This window comes from Lepidochelys olivacea, assembly GCF_965140295.1.
Source record: "Lepidochelys olivacea isolate rLepOli2 genome assembly, chromosome: 2".
Lineage (NCBI taxonomy): Eukaryota > Metazoa > Chordata > Testudines > Cheloniidae > Lepidochelys > Lepidochelys olivacea.
In genome coordinates, this window is record NC_140412.1 from 251286169 (window position 1) to 251311758 (window position 25590).

At 38.2% G+C, this 25590-nt stretch overlaps 1 protein-coding gene across 1 annotated transcript in view; it reads right to left on the reverse strand.

Moving 5' to 3' along the window:
- The window catches only part of UBE3C (ubiquitin protein ligase E3C), a 168544-nt gene that overhangs the window by 89131 nt on the left and 53823 nt on the right, over positions 1 to 25590 (reverse strand). Inside the window, exons 11-13 of the mRNA XM_084621594.1 lie at positions 9600 to 9686; positions 6571 to 6728; positions 4690 to 4916 (exon numbers count right to left, since the gene is read on the reverse strand). Of these exons, the coding sequence (XP_084477720.1) occupies positions 4690 to 4916; positions 6571 to 6728; positions 9600 to 9686 (472 nt within the window). The remainder of the gene's footprint in view (positions 1 to 4689; positions 4917 to 6570; positions 6729 to 9599; positions 9687 to 25590) is intronic.

Here is a 25590-nt window from a genome sequence, read left to right on the forward strand (position 1 = left end):
GCTCTCAACCTTTCCAGACTATGTACCCTTTCAGGACTCTGATTTGTCTTGCGTACCCCCAAGTTTCACCTTACTTAAAAACTATTTGCTTTACAAAATCATACCTAAAAATACAAGTGTCACAACACACTATTACTGAAATATTGCTTCTTTTCTCCTTTTTTGCCATATAATTATAAAATAAATCAATTGGAATATATATTGTACTTTCATTTCGGTTTATAGTATATAGAGCAGTATAAACAAGTCATTGTCTGTAAGAAATTTTAGTTTGTTCTGACTTCGCTAGTGCTTTTTATGTAGCCTGTTGTAAAACTAGGCAAATATCTAGATGAGTTGATGTACCCCCTGGAAGACCTCTTCATACAACCAGGGGTGCGCGTACGCCTGGTTGAGAACCACTGATCTAGACCATCCCTGACAGGTGTTTGTCTAACCTGCTCTTAAAAATCTTCAATGATGGAGATTCCACAACCCCCCTAGGCAATTTATTCCAGTGCTTAACTATCCTGACAGTTAGAAAGTTTTTCCTAATACTTAACCTAAATTGCTCTTGCTTGAAAACTTATGTCTGCCCTCAGTCTTCTCTTCTCCAGACTAAACAAACCCAATTTTTTCAATCTTCCTTCATAGGTCATGTTTTCTAGACCTTTAATCGTCATCGTTCCTCTCTGGACTCTCTTCAATTCATCCACATCTTTCCCTAAATTTGGTGCCCAGACTGGACACAATACTCCAGTTGAGGGCTAATCATCGTGGAGTAGAGCAGAAGAATTATTTCTCATGTGTTGCTTACAAGACTCCTCCTAATACATCCCAGAATGATGTTTCTTTTTTTGGCAACAGTGTTACACCGTTGACTCATATTTAGCTTGTGATCCACTATGACCCACAGATCCCTTTTCACAGTACTCCTTCCCACTCAGTTCCCATTTCTATGTGTGCAACTGATTGTTCTTTTTGCATTTGTCCTTATTGAATTTCATCCTATTTACTTCAGACCATTTCTCCAGTTTGTCCAGATCATTTTGAATTTTTATCCTATACTCCAAAGCACTTGCAACCCCTCCCATTTTGGTATTACCTGCAAACTTTATTAGTGTACTCTCTGGGACATTATCTAAATCACTGATGAAGATATTGAACAGAACTGGACCCAGAACTGATCCCTGAGGGACCCCCCCTTGATATGCCCTTCCAGTTTGACTGTGAACCACTGATGATTACTCTCTGGGAACAGTTTTCCAATCAGTTATGCACCCTCAGGACAGTAGCTCCATCTAGGCTGTATTTCGTAGTTTGTTTATGAGAAGGTCCTGCAAGACAGTATCAAAAGCCTTACTGCAGTTAAGATATACCACATCTACCGCCTCCCCCCATCCACAAGGCTTGTTACCTTGTCAAAGAAAGCTATTAGGTTGGTTTGACAGGATTTGTTCTTGACAAATCGATGCTGATTGTTACTTATCACCTTACTATCTTCCAGGTGTTTGCAAACTGATGGAGCAAATAATTAAGCAATTATCTTTCTGCATACAGAAGTTAAGCTGACTGGTCGAATTCCTGGGGTTCTCCTTATTCCCCTTTTTATAGATTGGTACTATATTTGCCCTTTTCCAATGCTCTGGAATCTCTCCTGTCTTCCACTACTTTCTGAAGATAATAACTAATGGCTCAGATATCTCCTCAGTCAGTTCCTTGAGTATTTTAAGATTTGGTTACACTCATGTAGCGCAAGAGTCTATTATTTGATAAGCTATTCCAATTTCTAACCAGCATTTTACTACTTTTTTTTTTTTTTTTTTTGAGAAACATACTGCTCACTTTTCTTTACTGTAAATCAGTGCAAACCAAGTGTCAAGGCTGGACGGTCTCCTTTGGAAAAGACCTAGTGCCAGACACTGAAATCCTGCCAAAACAAGGTGAATTTCAGCCTTGACTGTAAAATTTTATCAATAAATTAGTCATGTGTTTGAAAAGTAAACAAGTGCTGTTTTGTTATTAACCACATTTCTAATCAGAACTAGAGACTAAGATATCTTTAAGACTTACATTTATAATTCACTTAATAGACAAAACACAAACTGCTGAGAACAGTATGGGTAAACAGAAAAGTAAATAAGTTCAGATAATTTTTCTGGAGTCTAGTAGCTGTCTAGAAAAGAGTAATTTTTTGAGTACTGTATACACAACTATTATCTTGTATGAGAAGACAAGAATTCAATAGTTGCTTGAAAGAAAACAAAATGTTAACACAATTTTATCATAACTGCAAGTGAAGGAGAATGATTAAATAAGATAAACTAAAAGGCACAAATAGAGGAAGACATGATATAAACCACATACATAAAAACGTCCAAAATGCTGTCATTCCTAGTAAAATAGAAATACTGGCGTCTCAATTTGTGACCTTTAAATTGAAAGTTTATTTGGTAATTTAAAGACAAGTAATTAAATTAAATTGTGCAAACATATATTAGAGCAATCTGCACAAATTATAAATTCAGTGATGCATTAGGACTGTATTCAATGCAATCAAAACATTATCAGTTACTCTCACTGCTACTAATGCTCATAATGCTCATGCTCATAAGTGAAATGTGTTGTAAAATCAGGCAGAATGGGCTGGATAGAGGCTATCATAGACTTGTAGAATGAATAAGCATTCCTTAATTAGCCCATCAGGTTAAGTGCAAGCATTAATGGGCCTTTCCTAAAGTCTAGCATGACATCTTTCTCCAAACATGGCCAAGAAGAAAGTTCCATTAGCAATATTAATACAAGCTTAGTTGATCATTTTCATTCAATTAACTTCTTTCAATTAAATAGATAGCTTGACAAAAGCAGTGATAAAAGACCTGAAGGGACAGCTGATGACTCGAACTGAACATTAGTGTGCGAGAGGTCACCAGTATTAAACGGACTGTAAATCTAGCATTCAATTTGGAAAATGCATTTCTTCTGCTCCCACTCCTTTAATGAGCAATTTTAGCTGACTAGATGTGTTTGCTGCAGAAATTTCATGGCAAGTCAAGTACTCTTCCTCTCCCCCCTCCCCCCACCCATGGTTATATTCTTAGGTTTTTTCCTGCCAACATTCTCAGCTTTCCGTAATTCACACCTTCGGTTTCCCTGGGTAAAACGGGGTAGGAAGGTATTGGTAGTTATTTAAGAACAACATACATTTAGGGTATGTCTACAGTGCAGTGAAGCACATGCGGCACAGCTGCAGATAGCCCAGGTCATCTGACTTGGTCTTGTGGGAATTGGGGCTGTGCAGCTAAAAACTGTAGTGTAGACATTCAGGCTCTGGATGGAGCCTGGGCTCTGAGACTCTCCCCGTTGGGAGGGTCCAATCCAAGCCTGAACACCTACACTGCAATTTTTAGCCACGTAGCATGAACCCCACAAACCCAAGTCAATTGACCTGGGCTCTGAGACTCAGTGCTACAGGTTGTTTATTGCAGTATAGACGTACTCTAAGTCTACTTCACTGGACTGATTCACTACTGCATTACAGCAGTTGTCCACCACTGGTCTTGATGTAGTTGTGAAATTGGTGTAAAAGCAGTGAATATCAATCTCACAAGTCTGCAGGTCAGCACGGCATTTAGTCATAGAATCATAGGACTGGAAGGGACCTTGAGAGGTCTTCTAGTCTAGTCCCCTGCATTCATGGCAGGACTAATTATTATCTAGACCACTCCCTGACAGGTGTGTGTCTAACATGCTCTTAAAAATCTCCAGTGATGGAAATTCCATGACCTCCCTAGGCAATTTATTCCAGTGCTTAACCACCCTGACAGTCACGAAGTTTTTCCTAATGTCTAACCTAAACTGCCCTTGCTGCAATTTAAGACCATCGTTTCTTGTCCTATCCACAGTGGCTATGGAGAACAATTTTTCTTCCTCCTCCTTGTAACAACCTTTTATGTACTTGAAAATTGTTATGTCCCCTCTCAGTTCTCTCTTCTGCAGTCTAAACAAACACAATTCTTTCCATCTTCCCTCATGCAGTCATTTCCTATTGTGTACGTGTGCAAACTCTAGTCGAGGCCTAATCAGCACAGAGTAGAGCTGAAGAATTACTTCTTGTATCTTGCTTACAACACTCCTGTTAATACGTCTCAAAATGATGTGTGCTTTTTTGCAACAATGTTACATTGTTGACTTATATTTAGCTTGTGATCCACTATGACCCCTAGATCCCTTTCCACAGTACTCCTTCCTAAGCAGTCATTTCCCATTTTGTATCTGTGCAAACTGATTGTTCCTTCCTAACCCTTAACATTAAGCATGTGAGCAGATCCACTGCTGTTAATGGAACTTCTCACAAGCTTAAATTAGCCATGTCTTGCTGAATTGGGCCTCAATTAATACTCATATTCTATACTAACTCCCACATAAGTCAATTAAAATATGAAACGAACTCAAGTCATGTCAAAGAAAAAAAGCTAAAATTATTTAATTTACACTCACCAAAATGACATTGTTATTCTGTGTACTCTTAAATGTAGAATTCACATTAAAGCAAATGTTATTTCCAAATTCCACATTTCCTGAAGATAACCTCTGAGATTGAAGTATAATTGTGAAACAAACTGCAGCCAAATACTGTTATGGTATATGTCAGTAGAAACAGGTCTGAAAGTCTTGTTTAATCTGTAACTGAAAAATAACATCCTGTACCTTAAAAAGTTGAATCCATCGTTTTTGTTCTGTTTGTATACATTGCTGCATTTCTGTATTTGTTGTAACTCCAACACTTCTAAATGCTGCAATATATTCCTCACGAACTTCTGGCTTTGTTTCTGGGTAAGCCAACTTGATGATTCCTAAACATGCATCTCGAAGGCAGCGTGATAATATTACCAACTCTTCTAGTGTAAAAGGCATCATTGATGATTGTCTTTGACCTACAATTACATAAAACTACAAGGTTACATTTTTAAAATAGCATTTCTAATCAATTTTTTCTATATTTATATAATTATTCTTTTACTCTGTTGTGCAAAAACAATAGTCACACAATAGAGAAAGGAGACGCACAAAGGAAACAAAAGCTACAAAACATAAGAAGTTGGCAAAAAACAATGAATCTATCAGACATTTTATTATTACAATAGTACTGACTTAAAATTACAATGAAATGGATATTAACATGCTCACTTAATTTTTGTACTACATACTTAATGTTCAGTTAACAGCCTGCAGACCCAATCTTCATGGTCCTTACTTTACTCCTGGAGGTATTCTGCGCCAAAAAATTAAAAATTCTGCAACAAAAAATTAAAAAATCTGCGCACAATATTTTCAAATGCCGCAAAATTCTGCATATTTTAGTTTTCAAAATAACACAATATAATCACACCAGTTTCAGTGATTTTTGGTCATTTTATTTCAAAGTACCTGTCAGCAAGTATGTCTGTAACGATACAGACAACAACAAAAATTCAGGAAATGTTTTTTGACAAATAGATTCCTTACTAGGCATATTAATAGAGAACTCTGAGTAATAATTCACTTAAACTACAATACAGAACCGTATTCCCGCACCCCTCAAAAGCAGTGCAAAGGCTTGGGGGAGTCGGGATAACGGAGGAGCTGAGGGAGAGAGAAGTACATTGCTGGGAAGGAGCCTGGGTGTGAACTTGGGACAGCTGTTGGGTATGGGTGGGCAAAGTATGGAACAGGTTTTTTTCAGGGGATGGAGGGATTGTTAGGGAGCTTCCCCCATGCAGACGCTGGCTGACCCCTAGCCTCTCCCATTCAGGTCAGGCACATCTGCCCCTGACCCCATGTGTTCCTGCACCCCCATGTGTCCTTGAACCTCCTGTCCACATGTGTCCCTCCACCCCCACTCCCCCATCCCAATGTGGCCCTGTACCCCTGTCCCTATGTGGCACTGTACCCTCTCCCCTTCCCCATATGTGTCTGTGCCCCCACCCAGCCACTCCCCTGTCTTTGTGTGTCTATACCCACCTCCCCTGTGCCTTTGTGCCCCCACTCAGACCTCTGCACCCCCTCCCCCATCACCATGTGGCCCTGAACCTCCCTCTTCCCATGGCCCTGTGCCTCCACTCCCATTCAGCCCCTGCCCCTGCCCCAGTCTGTCCTCCCACATTAGCCCTTATGAGCTCCCGTCTGACCGCCCCCAGCAGCCCCACGCTGTCTGTCTCCCCATAGCCCGTCACCTGACGGGCGCTGTGAAGAAGGCAGGCTCTTTCTCTTCCCTAGCTGGTTGGGAGCTGCTGCTGTGTTCTATCACCACAGAGCCCTCTGGTGGGCAAAAGGCTTAACTGCAGCAGTTATTTTCTGATGGAAGCTGCTGTTGTTCTTGCACAACCGTGCCCTCTGGTGGGCAAACGGTGGAACTGCAGCAACATTTTAGCAGAAGCTTTTTTCTGAGCAAAAAATTAAAAATATGCATGGCTCATCAATTATGCACGTGTGTAGTAGCACAGAATTCCCCCAGGAGTAACTCATGCAAAACTCCTACTGAAATCAACAGGAATTTCAAGAGAGTAAGGTCTGTCAGATTAGATCCTAAAGAATGCTTGAAGCTCTTACCTTCTATAGGGTCACCAAAGAATTCATTATCATGTATAGAAATAAGTGAATGACTAAACAAAGAACTAAAAAGGTAGAAGAGTGGAATGATCCGACTGGAATCTTCTAAAGACATTGGTGATCCCCTTGATATTACTTGAAGCAGTGGGACCATAGACCTTAAAATATAAAAATCAAAATACAAAATCAATTAAACGTTTCCTTTTAAAAAATGCTTTAAGCGTCATCAACGTAGTCAAAATATTATTTAAAGTACTATAAAGTTTGCAGTGTTCTAGCCATGTTGGTCCCAGGATATTCAAAAGACAAGGATGGTGAAGTAATATCTTTTATTGGACCAACTTCTGCTGGTGACAGAGACAAGCTTTGCAGCTTACAGAGAGCTTTTCTTCAGGTATGGGAAAGGTACTCATTGTCACAGCGAAAGGCAGGTCTACACTTAAAACGTTGCAGCGGCACAGCCACGGTACCACTTCAGTGAAGACGCTACTACGCCGACGGGAGAGCTGCTCCCGTTGGCATCTTTAATTCACCTCAGCAAGAGGCGACAGCTATGTCAATGGGAGAATTACTCCTGTCAACATTGCGCTATCTACAGCGGGGGTTAGGTTGGTCTAACTGCATCATTCAGGGGTGTGGATTTTTCACACCCCGAGAGACATAGTTATACCAATGTGAGTTTGTAGTGTAGACCTGGCCTCTATTCATGGTGGAGAAGATTGTTTAGTATAAGGAGTTAACATGTCAGAGACTATTCAAGGTGAAGTGGGCAGTTAACACCTCTGTAGTTCTAAAACTAAAGAGGGATAGTGGTTAATAGTCTGTTGTAATGAGCCATAAATCCAGTGTCTTGACTGAGTCCATGATTTTTATTGTCTGACAAAGTTATGAATTTAAGCTTCCAGGCTCACCTTTTGAAGGTGTTGTGAATGCTTCTTTTGAGGATGAGGACTGAGAGGTCAGATATGGAGTGATCATTTTGTGAAGAGTTTGCCCACGAGTAATATGGTGTTTTGGGGGGTTTTTTTTATCTTTTTTCTGTGAGTTCATTCGAGAGCACAGTGATTCACCCACATAATTGGTACTGGGGCATTTAGTGCACTGGATGAGGCACACAAGCTAATAAAGCTTAGTCTTAGTTTAACATCTTATATGCCCTCTGTTGGAAACTATATCCTGCCTGAGCAAGATGGAATGATTATTTATAGGCTGTCACCGTTTTGTATCTGAGTGCTTAACAAATACAATTACCACACCCCTGTGTTATCTCTATTTTAGAATTGTGTCTTATTTCTGGTTTAGAAATGAAGAACAGAGGGAAAAAGAGATTAAGTGACTTGCACGCTACCACACAAAAAGACTGTTACAGCTGGAAACAGAATTCAGATCTTTAACACCCCAGTCTTGGGCCTTAGCCACAATACCATCCTTCATCCATGAGATAAACCTGATAGCCTAAAAGGTCTTTTCCACCTCTAACTACTATGACCCTATATGAAGAGTCCTCTTATGTTTTATGGTAATTAAATGCATCTTGAGAATAGGCATAAAAGATACACCAGCATGCAGCATGACTCTGGAGAAAGGACTGGTAGCACAGAATAATGAAATATTTTGAATATAAGTACTACACTGCAATTGGAAACTGATACGAACTGAAATAAAGCAATTACATGCTTAGAAAATATGACTATAAGGCGCACCAGGAATTGTTAAAGAGGAATTGTTAGTTAAAAATCTAACTAAATACTAATAATCTTTATCACACTAACTATTTATAATACAAGAGAACACAGTTCACTGAGAGAATTTGCAAATGCAAGAAGAACAGAACCAGAGGTCACTATGGGCAGTAAGAAAGAACTGAGGGAATTTGGGGTCAGTTGGCTCTTTATACCGACAGCAGCGGCGCATGGCAGCAGAGGGTGCTTGAGCCATCCTGATGGGTACCACTGAGGGGAAAAATTTCCAGCACCTGTGCACGCAAAAAGCAGAATGCACATGTACAATCACTAGAAGAAGAAAGTATGGATATTGATAAACATTTGTGCAATGATGCTATAAATCTCTGCACTCTGGAAAATAGCTGTCAACCAGATTATGGGATTATAAATACTGTACCAGTATTGAAAAACAAGCCACACAGCCCTTATCAGAGAATTATGTAACTAGGGCACGAATTACACATTTATGCATTAATAACTGCATAGATTTGCTGCATTCTGACTGGTTTAGACTCCTCTTCAGTTATCATACATAATAATGTAAACCCTGAAGTGTAGTTATATTTTTCCAATTTATTTAAAATTGTTTCTTTTAGTATACTTGCATTGCCATTATGAAAAATATTCTATTGCACAAAATTAGAACATAAACTTAGAACACCGTTATGGGTGTTTAAACAACTTTTTAAATATAACCAGTGTTGATAACAACCTGCACACACATAAACTGCTCCTAAAACCTGGTGGCATCAAGGAACATTGTGGGGGAAGAGCAGGAAGGCAAATGGCTGCTAATGAGCCATCTGCCATTTTACCTATAATCACAGGAGCACATCTACAAAGGGAGTTAGGGTGTGGATCCAGGGATATACTGTTCTCCACTGCTCACTATCTCTATCCTGTGTATCTGGCCTCTAGACTAGTCTGACATTCCTCAGGTTGAGAAGAACCCACATATGGGGCAGAGCTCTTCTTAGATTCCTGCTTCAATTTGTCTAGAAAGTACTTTTAATGTTTGATCACGGGAACTGGCATAACAACAACAAAACTTCAAATGTCATCATCAATATTTTTAAAATAATAAAGCCATTTTTATTTTTATTCTAAATAAAGACTAAGTCAATTGAAGTCAATTGAAGTTTTGACTGAGTAAGAACTAAGTGAAAACTTTAGGGTTTTGTTTGGTTTTTGGTTTGTTTTTCCTTCCATCATATTTGTCCACCATACCATTAATTCTCTTTTCCTTTTCATAAGACATGCTATATTATGAAAAGAGCTCAATTATAGAAATGATATAATACATACCCTGTAATCATTCGTGTAGTCATTGAAGAGATTAGATACCAAAGATGCCTCAGGAATCTGGCATTAAATGCTAAACTGTAAAGAAGCCTAAAAGAGAAAAAGCAAATATATTACTGAAGCAAATGAAGGTTGTTGCACAAGAAAACCACAATATTTCTATCATGCCTTTCAAATCAAGCATTCCCCAAAGTGATGTACAAAGAAATATAAATTAAGGTAATTGTAATATATATATATAAACATTACAAAGATTTTTAACTGTTAAAGAAAGGGAGTAATAATGCCATAAGGTAAAATCCAGCAATTCTGCAATGAGAAGTGCACAGGTAGACCCTGCATTAAAACCTGCATCACATTGCAGTACTGAGGCCCAAATTTGTACAAAGGAATGAGGCACACATTAAACAAACATTACACACTTCAAACCTCTGAGTTACTTTATGAATAACATTATAATGGTGAGGTGGGAAACTGACAGGTCACTCTGTGTGGCTTAATTAATCTTAATTAGCAAAGCAAAATTGATATAGATTGTTTTAAAGTACAAAATTTTTATCTGAAAATAGATTAAAACGTCTTATGAATAGCTAATCTCCACAAAAATAATAATTAGTTTAAAAAATCTAGTACACTTATGTGTGTGTGTGTTCAGGTGCAAGTTATGGAATTAAATACATTCCTTTTTTAGAATCTAGCATAACAATTAAATCCAAGGGACAACGTTTGTTCTCAGATATACAAGTATTCTTTTAATTTAAGAAGAGTTGCATCCGCCAGTGCATATACATTTAAAGGCAGAAAATGGCCCTCAAGTATTTTACAGATGTAATTAAAACTTGGCGTGCCCTTTCACAGATTAAAAGTATCATCCTTTGAAGAATCTCCAGTTACAGGTAAGTAATCACCATTTCTTCTTCAATTGATGATCCCTATGTGAATTCTACATGTGGGAGATTAGTTAGCAGCAGTCAATCAGGAGGGGGTGCGAGGATCCAGATGGTATGGAAGTCTGTAATACTGCCACTCCCACAGGCCTGTAGTTTTCTTGCATCTGTAAAAGTCATCTGCACCAATGCACAATGTTTTGTAAAGGTGGGGATGGAAATCCTGGTAGTCACTCTACATATATCTAGCAATGGTTCATCTTGCAGAGATGCCGCAGAGGTTGCTTACACTCTGGTGGAATGGGCTTTCACCTCTGTCGGGGGAGAGTGTGAGAGGAGGAAAAATACGTGCTAGATGGTAGAGAAGAATAATGCAGCCTGACATTCACTTAGAGAGTCTCTGTGCAGACAGTGGTTGACCCGTTGATTGCTCTGCCAGGACAACAAATAGTCTAAGTCAGTGGTTTACAACCAGTAATCTGCAGATCCTAGGGGTACACAGACCATGTCAAATATTTCCAAAGGGGTCTGTACCTCCATTCAAAAAATTTGTAAGGGTCCGCAAATGAAAAAAGATTTAAAACCACTTGTCTAGGTATCTTTCTAATTGCTTTCATTCTCTGTAGAGACATGTATAGGGAGTAATTTGTTGGAGAAAAATCAACATAATTTTTGTAAAGAGAAATTATGCCTCATCAATATGCTAGAATTCTTTGAGGGGGTCAACAAGCATGTGGACAAGGGAGAATCCAGTGGATATAGTGGACTTAGATTATCAGATTGAGCCTTTGATGAGGATTGACAAGGTTCCTCACCAAAGGCTCTTAAGCAAAGTAAGCTGTCGGGGATAAGAGGAAAGGTCCTCTCATGGACTGGTAACTCGTTAAAAGATAGGAAACAAAGGGTAGGAATAAATGGTCACTTTTCAGAATGGAGAGAGATAAATAGCGGTGTCCCCCAGGGGTCTGTACTGGGATTAATTCATAAATGATCTGGAAACAGATGTAAACACTGAGTTGGCAAAATTTGCAGATGATACAAAACTACTCAAGATTGTTATGTCCCAGGCAGACTGTGAAGAGTTACAAAAGGATCTCTCAAAACTGGGTGACTGGGCAACAAAATGGCAGATGAAATTTAATGTTGATAATGCAAAGTAATGCACTTTGGAAAACATAATCCTAACTATAAATATAAAATGATGGGGTCTAAATTAGCTGTTACCACTCAAGAAAGAGATCTTGGTGTCATTGTAGATCTTGGTGTCATTGCTAGTTTTCTGAGAACGTCCACTCAATGTGCAGCAGCACTCAAAAAAGCAAACAATGTTGGGAATTATTAAGAAAGGGATAGATAAGACGACAGAAAATATCATATTGTCGCTATATAAATCCATGGTACACCCACATCTTGAATACTGCATGCAGATGTGGTCACCCCATCTCAAAAAGGATATATTGGAATTGGAAAAGGTTCAGAAAAGGGCAACAAAAATTATTAGGGGTATGGAACGGCTGCCGTATAAGCAGCAATTAATAAGACTGGGACTTTTCAGCTTGAAAAATAGACGGCTACGGAGGGATATGATGGAGATCTATAAAATCATGACTGGTGTGGAGAAACTAAATAAGGAAGTGTTATTTACTCCTCCTAACACAAGAATTAGGGGTCACCAAATGAAATTAATAGGCAGATGGTTTAAAACAAACAAAAGGAAGTATTTCTTCACACAACACACAGTCCACCTGCGGAAATCTTTGCCAGAGGATGTTGTGAAAGCCAAGACTATAACAGGGTTCAAAAAAGAACTAGGTAAATTCATGGACGATAGGTCCATCAATGGCTATTAGTTAGGATGTGCAGGAATGGTGTCCCTAGCCTCTGTTTGCCAGAAGCTGGGAATGAGCCACAGGGAATGGATCACTTGATGATTACCTGTCATTCCCTCTGGGCATTGGCCACTGTCGGAAGACAGGATACTGGGCAAGATGGCCCTTTGGTTTGACCCAGTATGGCCGTTCTTATGTTAAGTCTTCTCTCTTCATCAGAAGAATACAGTTTCGGAAAAGATACCAGTAAGTGGATGGTTTGATTCGAAATTACTTTAGGGATGAATACTGGTTCGAGGCAAAGAGAGACCTTTTTATGAAAAATGGTATTTGACTGATCTGTCGTAAGTGCTCCCAGCTTGCTCGCCCTTTTGGCTGATGTGATGCGGACTCAGATGGCAACTTTCATTGAAAAATGGGACACAGAACAGGTGGCTGTTTGAAAGGAGGTGTTGAGAACTGAAAGGATGAGAGAGAGTGAGGTCCCATTTTAATGTTGGTCTCAACACTGGTGGGGAAGTTCTAATGAATCCCTTCAGGAATCTACTTATTGTTGCATAGGTACTGACAGTATGAGCCTCAACTGGAGAACGAAAGGCACTGATGGCTGTGAGGTGGACCTGTAAAGAACTGGCAGAGGTGCCCAAGTTCTTAAGGGTGAGTAGGTAATCTAGAATAAACAGGAATCCCAGTAGACTCTGGAGAAAACTGGTGCTGTTGTGCCCCAGAAGAGAAACATTTCTATTTGGCTGAATAGCAGCTCCTGATAGAATCTTTCCTGCTTTGTCTGAGGATGGAGTGGACCACTACCTAACATGAGCACTCCACATTCAATACCCATCCAAATATTAAGCCTTGAGTTGTAGAGGTCCTGGGCTGTGGTACCTGGTTACATCATTGTATTGAATTGGTAGATCTGGAAATGATCTATAAACCAGCATTCCTAAACTTCAGAGAAAGTCCAATTTATAGTCTGGTTCCGCGGGGCCAACAGGCTCCGTACCTGGCAACATGTCCTGCTGCTCCTAGGCGGAGGAAAAGCCACAAGGGGTTCAGAGTGCAGGAGGGGGTGTGTGATGCAGGCTCTGGGAGAGATTTTGAGTGCAGGAGGGGGGATTGGGGCAGAGGGTTGGGGCACAAGAAGGGTTTTGGGGTGCTGGATCTGTGGGGCGCTCACCTTGGGCGGCTCCCCGCAAACGCAACCTGTCCCTTCTGTTCCTAGGTGGAGGCGAGGCTATGCAGTTCTGCGCACTGCCCCCACACGCAGGTACCGCCCCCGCAGCTCCCACTGGCCACAGTTCCCAGCTAATGGGAGGTGCGGAGCGAGTGCTCGGGGTGGGGCAGGGCAGGGGCAGAGCTGCCTAGCCACGCCTCTGCCTAGGAACAGAATTGACAGATCTACTGCTTGCCAGGAGCCACCCAAGGTGAGCGCCCCCTGAATCTGGCACCCTGAAACCCCTCCCGTGCTCCAACCCCCAGCCTTGCACCCAAACTCTCTTCCTCTTAGTAAAACAGAATTTTTCACTTACCAGCACTGCCCCATTGCCCCAACATTCCAGACTAAAAAGCTTTTACTGTACTTGGCAGGGTCGAGTCCAAGTTAAAATGGAGTCCAGGTTCTAACCCACCCACCACAATCCATAGCCAGCTAGCCTGATTTAAAGCACCTCCAAACCCAGGTGAGACAATTTTCTGTGTGGGTGGTAAGGGGATTTTATGGTTAAAACCCAGGTCTATCTGTAATATGAGAACTGTGAAATTTCAGGGACTGTTTTAGGCATCAATGAGCAAAATCCTATTGATTTTGGTGAAAATACAAAAAACTAAAAGAAGGGGGGTTGCAGGGAGTCCTTGAAATAGAATGGAATGGGAAGGTGGAACACAAGGAGCTGGAGGGGGGGAGAGATGAAGGAATGCAAGGAGCCCCTTGTGTTCAAATATGGATTTTAATCATGAGTTAAATCAGCAAGCAGGAAACCTTGATTTAAATAGTTAATTTTTAAACCTTGTTTTGCATTTGTACTTTTGTAGTTATTTTGTACTTTTGTACTTTGTAGTTATTTTCATAGATTCATTCTCTTTGGTTGGTATAACCATTAAACATGCTGATCTGCAATCAAACACAGAGTCATAGAATGTAGGACTGTAACAGACTTCAATAGGTCATCTAGTCTAGTCCCCTGCACTGGGGACTAATACTTAGTCAAGTATTATCTAGACCATTTCCTCACAGGTGTTTGTCTAACTCAGGGGTTCTCAAACTTCATTGCATTGCACCCCCCCTCTGACAGGAGGGACGAGGAGTACTTTTGGCACCTTGGAGACTAACAAATTTATTTGGGCATAAGCTTTCCTGGGCTAAAACCCACTTCATCAGATGCATGGACTGGAAAATACAGTAGGAAGATATATATAGATATAGATAGATATATATATACACAGAGAACATGAAAAGATGGGGGTTGCCATACCAACTCTAATGAGACAAATCGATTAAGGTGGGCTATTATCAGCAGGAGAAAAAAAACTTTTGTAGTGATAATCAGGATGGCGCATTTCAAACAGTTGACAAGAAGGTGTGAGTAACAGTAGGGGGGAAAATTAGCATGGGGAAATAGTTTTTAGTTTGTGTAATGACCCATCCACTCCCAGTCTTTATTCAAGCCTAATTTGATGGTGTCCAGTTTGCAAATTAATTCCAGTTCTGCAGTTTCTCGTTGTAGTCTGTTTTTGAAGTTTTTTTTGTTGAAGAATTGCCACTTTTAGGTCTGTAATTGAGTGTCAAGGGAGATTGAAGTGTTCTCCGCCTGGTTTTTGAATGTTATAATTCTTGATGTCTGACCTGTGTCCACTTACTCTTTGTTGACTCATATTTAAATTGTGATCCACTTTAATCCCCAGATCCTTTTCTGCAGTACTCCTTCCTAGGCAGTCATTTTCCCTTTTTGTATTTGTGCAATTGATTATTCCTTCTTAAGAGTACTACTTTGCCTTTGTCCTTATTGAATTTCATCTTATTTACTTCAGACCATTTGTCCAGTTTCTCAAGATCATTTTGAATTCTAATCCTGTCCTCCAAAGCACTTGTAACCCTTCCCAGCTTGGGAGCATCTGCAAACTTTATAAGTGTTCTCTCTCTGCCATTATCCAAATCATTTATGAAGACACCGAATAGAATAGGTCGCAGGAATGATCCCTATGGGACCCCACTCGATACGCCCCTCCAGCTTAATTGTGAACCATGGATAACTACTTTTTGAGTATGCTTTTCCAACCAGTTGTGCATCCAACCTTACAGTAGATTCATCTATGCTACATTTCTCTAGTTTGTTGATGAATCATCATAGGAGACACTATCAAAAGCCTTTCTAAAGTAGAGATATCACATCTATTGCTTTCCCCTAGTCACAAGGCTTGTTATCCTCTCAAAGGATATTAAGTTGGTTTGACATTATTTGTTCTTGACACATTCATGTTGACTATTACTTATTACCATATTGTCTTCTAGGTGCTTACAAACTGATTATTTGCTCTATTATCTTTCTGAGCACCAAAGAGAAGCTAGCCAGCCTATAATTCCCTGGGTTGTCCTTATTCTCATTTTTATAGATAGGTACTATACTGCCCTTTGACAGTTCTCTGGGATCTCTCCCATCCTCCATGATTTCTCAAAGATTATCGCTAGTGGGTCAGAAATCTCTTCAGCCTGTCCCTTAACTATTCTAGGATGTATTTTATCAGGCCTGGCAGACTTGAGGACATCTAACTTGACTAAGTAATTCTTAACTTGTTCTTTTCCTGTTTTATCCTCAGATGCTATCCCATTTACACTGATGTTCACTATGTTAGTCATCTAATCACTACTAAAAAAATATTTGGTGAAAACTGGCAGGAAAAAAAGGCATTTAACGCTTCAGTCATTGCTGCGTTTTCTCATATTGTCTCTCTCTCGTCACTGACTAAAGGGCCTACCCTGTCCTTGGTCTTCCTCTTTTGTCTAGCATATTTGTAAAATGTTTTCTTACCATCCTTTATGTCCCTAACTAGTTTAATCTGGTCTTGGCCTTTCTACATTTTGGTCCTACATGCTTGTGTTGTTTTTTCATATTTATCTTTCATAATTTGACCTCATTTTCACTTTTTGTATGACTATTTTCTGAGTTTCAGGTCAAGGAAGATCTCCTAGTTAAGCCAGGGTTGTCTTTTACCTACCTACCTTCCCTCTTACCCATCTTTCCTATGCACTTAGACAGTTTGCTCTTGTGCCCTTAATAATGTCTCTCTAAAAAAATTACCAACTTTTTTCTCTTAGACTTGTTTCCTATGGAATTGAGTTTGCTAAAGTCTGCCTTGTTGAAATCCATTATCTTTATTTGGCTATATTTAAAGATAGTCATTCGATTTGGTACTTCTTTTTGATTTAAGTAATCATATAACTTAACATACTTTTTACATATTTTTATGTTATGTTAGAAACTGGTGAATGGCATTTCTTATTTACTACATGATAGTTTTGTACTCATGATTTGTGTCAAGATGTGTTTGGGTGGACACTGGAATTCAATAAATTGTACAGCACCGCCCTTTTAATATGGCTATTTGTTAGTTAAATAAAACTACCTTAACTCCACTAGATACAGAAGGGAACATAAATTAAACATGTTTTGCATTTAAAATTAACTGATTTATTACACAAAGGAAGTATTATCTGTAGTTAATGAATTGACACATTGGTTTTGGTCACCCTGGGCCAGCTTTTCAAATCTATTTCGGTGCCTAAAGATGTAGAGAGGTGCCTAGTGGATTTTCAAAAGCGTCTAAGCAGCTTAGGTATCCGAAATCAATGGGAACTGAAATCAATGGGAGTTAGGAGCCAAATCTGCTTAAGTGCTTTTGAAAAATCCTACTACTGTCTGCCTCTTTAGGTGCTTAAATATATTTGAAATTTGGCCCCATGTCCTTCAAGTTTCTAGAATTAATAGGTCTGATTCTTTCTCACCTGTTTTTTATTCATAGATTGGAATGGGAAAATAAGCTTTTCTGCTTTTTAAACTCCAAACTAATTGCTGGTGCCTCCTTGTGGCCAGTGTCCCAGTATAGGTACTCCGGAGGGAAGTGATACAGTGATCTCATTAAATGGATTAGTAAAGGATAAGGGAGCTGTTCTTTAAAGGAGCAGAAACGGTGTTCGTGGCTCCTATGGCAGGGAGCCAACCCACAACTTAGTCCTCATTCAAGGGGGGGTCCCAGCAGCAGGATGGCTGGGGACCAGGAATGGTAAAGGCAGAGGGCTGGCAGCAGCCTCTCCAGGTATATGTAAACAATTATGGAATTACCTGCACTGGACACTTATCTACCAGGTACTTACAGACATTTAGGAATACAGTTGCAGCCTAATTAAAATACACCCACTGTCTCCTGTCCTCCTTCTGGCGTTGCCGGACAACAACAGACAGATACTTAATATAATACATGACATTGTGGCATATTTAAAAAGCTTGAGTTGACCTCAAAAGTTAGATGTTTTCCCCCAATTCTGTATAAATTTAAAAAGCACGATCCTTTAACTCATTTAAATTTGAGGAGGGGTCATTGACAGCACATTTTTAATTTAAATTATTTTAGTAGGTTATAGTAGATTTACATTTTAACTAGGGCTGTCGATTAATCACAGTTAACTCTCACGATTAACAAAAAAATTAATCGCAATTAATCGCAGTTTTAATCACACTGGTAAGCAATAGAATACCAACTGAAATGTATTAAATATTTTTGGATGTTTTACTACATTTTCAAATATATTGATTTCAATTACAACACAGAATACAAAGTATATAGTGCTCACTGTCATTTTTACAGTGCAAATATTTGAAATAAAAATAATGTAAACAAAATAGTATTTTTCAATTCACCTCATACAAGTACCATAGTAGTCTCTTTATTCTGAAAGTGCAACTTACAAATGTAGATTTTTTTTTTTTTACATAACTGAACTCAAAAACAAAACAGTGTAAAACTTTAGAGCTGAAAGTCTACTTCGCCCTACTTCTTGTTCAACCAATCACTAAGATGAACAAGTACGTTTACATTTACAGGAGATAATGCTGCCTGCTTCTTATTTACAGTGTCACCAGAAGGTGAGACCAGGCCTTCATATGACACTTTTGTAGCCAGCACTGCAAGGTGTTTACGTACCAGATATGCTAAACATTCATATGCCCTTTCATGCTTTGGCCACCATTCCAGAGGACATGCTTCCATGCTGATGATGCTCATTAAAAAAATGTGCTAATTAAATTTGTGACTGAACTCCTTGGGGGAGAATGGTATGTCTCCTATTCTGTTTTATCCACATTCGGACATATATTTCATGTTATAGCAGTCTTCTATGATGACCCAGCACATGTTGTTCATTTTAAGAACATTTTTACTGCAGATTTGACAAAACGCAAAGAAGGTACCAATGAGAGATTTCTAAAGATAACTACAGCACTTGACCCAAGGTTTAAGAATCTAAAGTGCCTTCCAAAATGGGGGACGAGGTGTGGAGCATGCTTTCAGAAGTCTTAAAAGAGCAACACACCAATGCAGAAACTACAGAACCCGAGCCACCAAAAAAGAAAATCAACGGTCTGCTGGTGGCATCTGAGTCAGATGATTAAAACGAATATGCGTTGGTCCACTCTGCTTTGGATCATTATTGAGCAGAACCCATCATCAGCATGGACTCACGTCCTCTGGAAGGGTGGTTGAAGCATGAAAGGATATATGAATCTTTAGCACACCTTGCATGTAAATATCTTGCGATGCCATCTACAACAGTGCCATGCGAACGCTTATTCTCACTTTCAGGTGGCACTGTAAACAAGAAGAGGGCAGCATTATCTCCTGCAGTTATAAACAAACTTGTTTGAGCGATTGGCTGAACAACAAGTAGGACAGAGTGGACTTGGAGGCTGTAAAGATTTACATTGTTTTCATTTTTGAATACAGTTATTTTCTGTACATAATACATTTGTAAGTTCAACTTCCATGATAAAAAGATCGCATTACAGTACTTGTACAAGGTGAATTGAAAAATACTATTTCTTTTGTTTTTTACAGTGCAAATATTTGTAATAAAAATAAATATAAAGTGGACACCGTGCACTTTGTATTCTGTGTTGTAATACATCCAAAAATATTTAAATAAATGGTATTCTATTATTGTTTAACAGTACGACTAATCGCGATTAATTTTTTTAATTGCTTGACAACCCTAGTTTTAACATAGGTGGTCAATTTCAAATTTAATTATTAAAATATATATATTTAATTTTTTAAACATCTAATTTATATAAAAATTAGATTAAAATTTCAAAAAAATTAGATTTTTTTAAAATCATTTATTTTTATCCACTCATATTGGGACTCAATAATTTTACTTTCTTCCAGATTCATATTATTCTGATATTTGAGGGGAAATTATGCATTATTAGTCACTGGAGACTTATTAAATTATTTAAATAAAGAACAGGTATTTTCTCTTTTAACACTGAAATATCTAAAATGACATTAACTTGAATGTCTTGGTTTCAAAGCAGAGGAATTTGTGCAATGACCTTCAGTTCCTGGCCTCAGCTTCAAAAAGAAAAGCTATTTGGCAGAGTGCCTTTAGGTCTCCTAGGACATCCAAGTAAAAACCTGTTAATTTTACAATCATCCCAGGAAATTATGTACTAGTTTTAGTTGAAATGAACAAACATCATGGATACTGGACTTCCTATCGTAATGTAATTCGCTTTTTCATTTGTTCTGGCAATGTTCAGTAGTATTTATAAAAAATAGGAAAACTTTAAGAGCTTAGAATAACAACAGTTGCCTCAGTTTTATCCATCTTTCAGAACTCTGAAAACTTCACCCAAATGATTCACAGGTTCAACTGGAGCAACTGGTAAATATTATGGTCTGAATTCTAAAGTGGTAAGCAACCATAGCTCCAACTGATCAACAGAGAGCTGCAGATGTTGAGAACCTCTGAAAACCAGCCCTTCTAACTTAACATAGATAGGACTGAAGATTTTACTGTATCACTCATTATATTTTACAGATATGTCCTGCACTTGTGAAATATTGATATTCTATGCTTTGGATTCTTAGCCATTACCACAAAACAGCCGTTAGCCCAATAAACAAGGCTTGATTCACCATGTTACAACAGTTTTACTTTTGTGTGACTCCAATGAAGCGTCATCCATTGTAACCAAAGGAGCGGCCATAAAACGTATGTAATTAGTGCTGAAACCTGCTCTCAAAGTAGAAGGCAATAATTTTATTTAAGGTAAATAACAAATGCAAATAAGGCTTTCAAGAATTCTGTTCTTTGTAAAGGTTTCCAAAAATAGCTGTTCTTTTAAATTCTTCTGGTCTTTCCTGGTGTACATTATCGGTCACGGAAAAATTTAAGAGCTAAAGAGAGACATAACACACTCTAGTTGTTCTTGTTCAGTCTGTGTTTAATGTAATCTTGAAGTCACTATTCCTGGACAAAAACACATCAAAATTGAGTTAAGGTTAAATGTACATATCATTCAGGTAAAATACATTTCAGTGATGTTGTAATTATCCTCCAAACCAAACGCTACAAATCCAGTAAATTCAGAGTTACAGGTAAATTTAAAAGAAATCCAAGTAATTCGGATATGAAAATGAACAGTTAGGGAATTTAAACCACCTTAACTCTGCCCCCATCATTTTTTTAAATTAAATGTACATGAACACTAAAACAATAAAATCAAAGAATATTACCAATTCTAATGGTATAATACATCAATATTAAATCTTTTATTTTAACTTCTATAGTTGGATTCACTCCCTGGCTGATTTATGCCACTCTGGAACAGTGCAAAGCAACCGCAAGTTAACACCCAAGTCTTCTCTTGCCTCCTGTTCTGTTCTTCAAAATCCCTCTCTCTGTTATCTGTTCCATTACTGAGATTATTGTGCGTGTGCGCGCATTGGGTGAGTGGGGGAGGGGGAGACAGGGAAGGTATACAAAATCTTTTAATTAAATTTTTTTCTAAAAGGGATAACTAACAGACTGACTAACAGATGCATTGGTATATTTTCAGAAAATTCATATTATATTCAAAGTGAGTGCTGTAACTTTTAGGAGGAGATGTGGTATTTTCTATATAATAAAGAGATTGAATCCCTGCTTCAAGTGCAAAAAATCAACCAACTCAACCTTAGGTACAACTAATGTTCTCATAATTTAGCACTTAGGAGTTAAATCTAATGCAATGACTTTTGCTATATCTATTTTCAACATGTTAAATCAAATGATCTCTACTGCTATATCTAAGTACATAATGATCATTTACAGGGAACCCTGCAGTTTCTCTCTGCAGGTATCTAATTGTTCACAAAGGGCACATGATTTATATGTATTTATTAAAAAGGTATTTTTGGGCACCCTTGGTTTTAAAAAAGTGTCAAATTCCTTCTGTGCAATTGGATAAATTAAATGACCCATTAAGCTTTATTTAGCTGAGGCACCACTATAAGTTAATTAGTTAAAGGCAAGATTTTCAGTCTAGGTCATAAATTGAGCCCAGTTTCCCACTGAGACCATTTAAGTTAATGAAGAGAATACAATAGAATGAGACAAGCTCATACAGTCTAGTAAAGGTCACTATTGCAGGAGCAGTGTATTTTGACACTTCCTACGAACTGCCAGGTGTCACAGGTAGAAAATAGCATATGTGAGTACCATTAAATGAGCCATACAACTCCTCTGGCATAAAACTGCAAATGAAAACTGCTTTGTGTTTCTATCTTTTTTTCTGAATATATATAACAACAAAATGGCATAATGCGGATAAGGTAAAAAGGTTTTTAAAAAAATAAATGCAATAGTGCTAACTCATAGAAAAAACATAACAGCAAATACAAGAAATAAATCCAAAATGTGCCTGTTAAAATAAGAAAGCTCCCAGAAAGATATACAAAGGTAGCCATGTGGAAATACTAAATAACTTCCCTTTACACGTGAAAGCAGACTGCTAACATTACACTACAATGTCAGTTTTCCAACTCATCTGCCCATGTGAGAAGATTAGCAGTGTTTTGAAAGTCAAACAGTAGTAATGTATTGTTATTATGAAGCAGTTTTACTTAAATTAGCAATTGCCCTACACAAAACAGCCAGAAGGCTGCTAATCAATAAGGCCCTGATCCTGAAAATATTACACAAGTGCTTAATTTTAAGCATTTTGTGTAGCAACCAGACTATTTTTGAAATCAGTGACATGACTCAGACGCTTAAAAGTAAAGTACCTGCATAAATGGCCTAAATAAGTCATTGAGCATGCAACATTTACAACAAAGAGCCTTCAAAATCCCTCCTAGATCAGCAGTTACAGGTGTGTGCTGTGTATGACTCAGTTATCTTGTCAGGTCTTCTTATAACATCCAATAAAGGAAATTATCAAGTTACATATAAACTTAACACTCAATGGATGAAACCCTGGACCCACTGAAGTCAATGGCATACCTCTCTCTGACTCTGATAGAGTCAGTATTTCACCCTGTATCTCATTTGGTTTCCCAACATTGATTGACTATGACTATGTCTTCCAACATTTATGTTTCTTCCTTTAATTGGGCTTGTTCACATCTACCCAATTTAGATAGTAAATTCCTCGGAGGGACCTGTTCAACTACATGATTCTGTAATGCACCTATGTTAATGCAGAATATATGAACTGTGAATAAACTGAACAACTGTCATGTCAAGCTTGAACAAAACAGAAGTATTTCAAATGTTAGGCCTCAAACTTCCATATTCTGCAAAATGCAAGCCTTGCAAAAAATAACGCTTATACTCGTGACTTGTGGTCAGGAAACGAGGCGATCAGATAGCGATTTATGCTGACTCCTATGTACTTATCAATCCAAAATTACCCACATTCAAAATCTGGTTGGCTACAGAAAATAGATAGGCCGAAAATTAATTATGCATCAATTATACGATGGCAACCACATAAACAATGTGGCCCACCCTGATTGGTTTGTCTGTTCTAAAACATGGCCGTGAGACCAGATAAAAAGGAGAAGACACAAAAGTGTGTGTGTGTCGTCGGTGGTACCTGACCCATACCCCCTGAACCGAAGGGACGTGCACTTCTCGACTGTCTGTCTGGTCAGTGCGGAAAACGGCCGACTGAAGGGTAACGTATTTTTCGGACAAATGCAGGGTAAGTCTATGGAGTAAAAAAGTCTGGTCGCTCAAGCTGAATTGATCATAGTCGTATCGATACCATAGTATAAAATCAATAGTAGATGGCTGATGCATAATAGCTTTGCATGTGTTATTGCTGGTCTTTTACGTAGTCCTAGCAAATGCATGTAGCGCTGTCGTTCATCAGCTTTATGTTGCCTTTAAAAACACCAGGAATATAGGGCTGGTGAATAATTGTTTTACCTATGCTTGTCTTTTGGGCTTTTATTATAACGTGCCAGGACCAGCATATGTAGAGTCACTGTTCAGGAACTCGCAAATGGTCCACAATATTACTTGTACTTGTGCTTGTCTTCAGTATAATCTGCCTTTTGTATTAATTCTTATTCAGTGTTGGTCTTTGGTTTTTCTTTTCTTGTTTTGTTTATGCTGTTATTATAGTAGAAAATCATTAAAAGCTTTCCTTGAGGAATAATTAATAGTTCTTACTTATTTTATACGGACACCACTTAACCTCATTACATCTGTGTTGGGTGGTGGGAAGTAGTGAACACCCTGGGGTGAAATAGGGCCCCGAGGCGTACCTCCTTCTTCCTTGATCTCCGCATGAACGTATTTACATGCTAATTAATTACTGTAGAATAGGATATGTTGTATTTAAGTACATTTTATCAGTTTCTAATACTAGGTAAAATAGAAAAAATAAATTAATTTGCACCTAAATAGATGTACTATACAAAAGCAACTATCATAAAGGTAATGGATAGTGGGTAAAGTATAAGTGACGACTTAACCTTCAAAAGCTACAGTTCTCTCTCTTATATATATGATTAAGAAGGAGAATGAAAGCAGTAAATCATATTTTACTTCTCAGTTGCTGCTATGTGAAGTTCAGTTCAGATCATGCCATCTTAAAAAGAGACAAAGCAGAAATAAATGGGGCCCAGAAATAGGCAACTAAAATTATTACGATTATTAGAGAATGATACATGGGAAGGCTTCTGCATAAGAAGAGACTGAAAAGTTTAGGATTGTTTAAAGAAGAGAGGAATAAAAGGGACATGGATATGGTGTGGGGGGAAGGAATAGAGAAATTCCTATTTAACATCTCTCATACTACAGAACAAAGGGATTATTCAGTGATTCTGACCAGCCAAAATGTAAAATTTATAACAGGAAATATTTTTTAACATGTAAAATTAAATTGAACTCACAGTAGCAAGTATCAATGTGATCAAGAGTTTAGCAACAGTCAAAGAAAGAGTAGACATTTTTCTGGACAATGAGACTATCCACAGTTATGTTAAGACTGACTGAAAAATAGGGACATATACCCTCATGGGTTCAGGGCAGAAGACAACCATTGTCTATTTGATGTTAGGAATCAGATGCATCCGATGAAGTGAGCTGTAGCTCACGAAAGCTTATGCTCAAATAAATTGGTTCGTCTCTAAGGTGCCACAAGTACTCCTTTTCTTTTTGATGTTAGGAAGCAACATTCCCCACACACATAACTATCTAGTACACAGATTCTTGTATCTTTCCCCTGAGGTACCTGGTATTGACCACAGTTGGACAGGATATCTGACTAGATTTAACCATGGTGTGATCCAGCATGACAATCCTTATGTTTCTAGAATACTTTGCAACCAATGCATCTCTCCAGCTGCATTGAAGATCCATAGAAAGCAAAGGAATTACCTTTCCAGTGAGTTATGTAGTATGTACACATTGTAAGGTAAGATTTTTCTATTATAAAGGAAATAAACTGTACATTTTTAAAAAGCTTTTTTAAAACCCCACAGTCTTAAGACATTCATTCTTTCCCTACCACTCATCTGAGTTAAACTTATGCTAAATTTTTGTTCTAACAATATTTTCAGTTTTAAAAGGTGGAATTTAATTATTTTCATTTACTGTCTCACTTTGCAATGCCCTGCATTACTAGCTTTGCCTTAATTGACATGATTTACTTTTATATTTGAGAGTTCTATTTTTCAATATATAAAATTTTCATTCTGATCCCAGATTAATTTTATCAATGGAGACTTCAAATT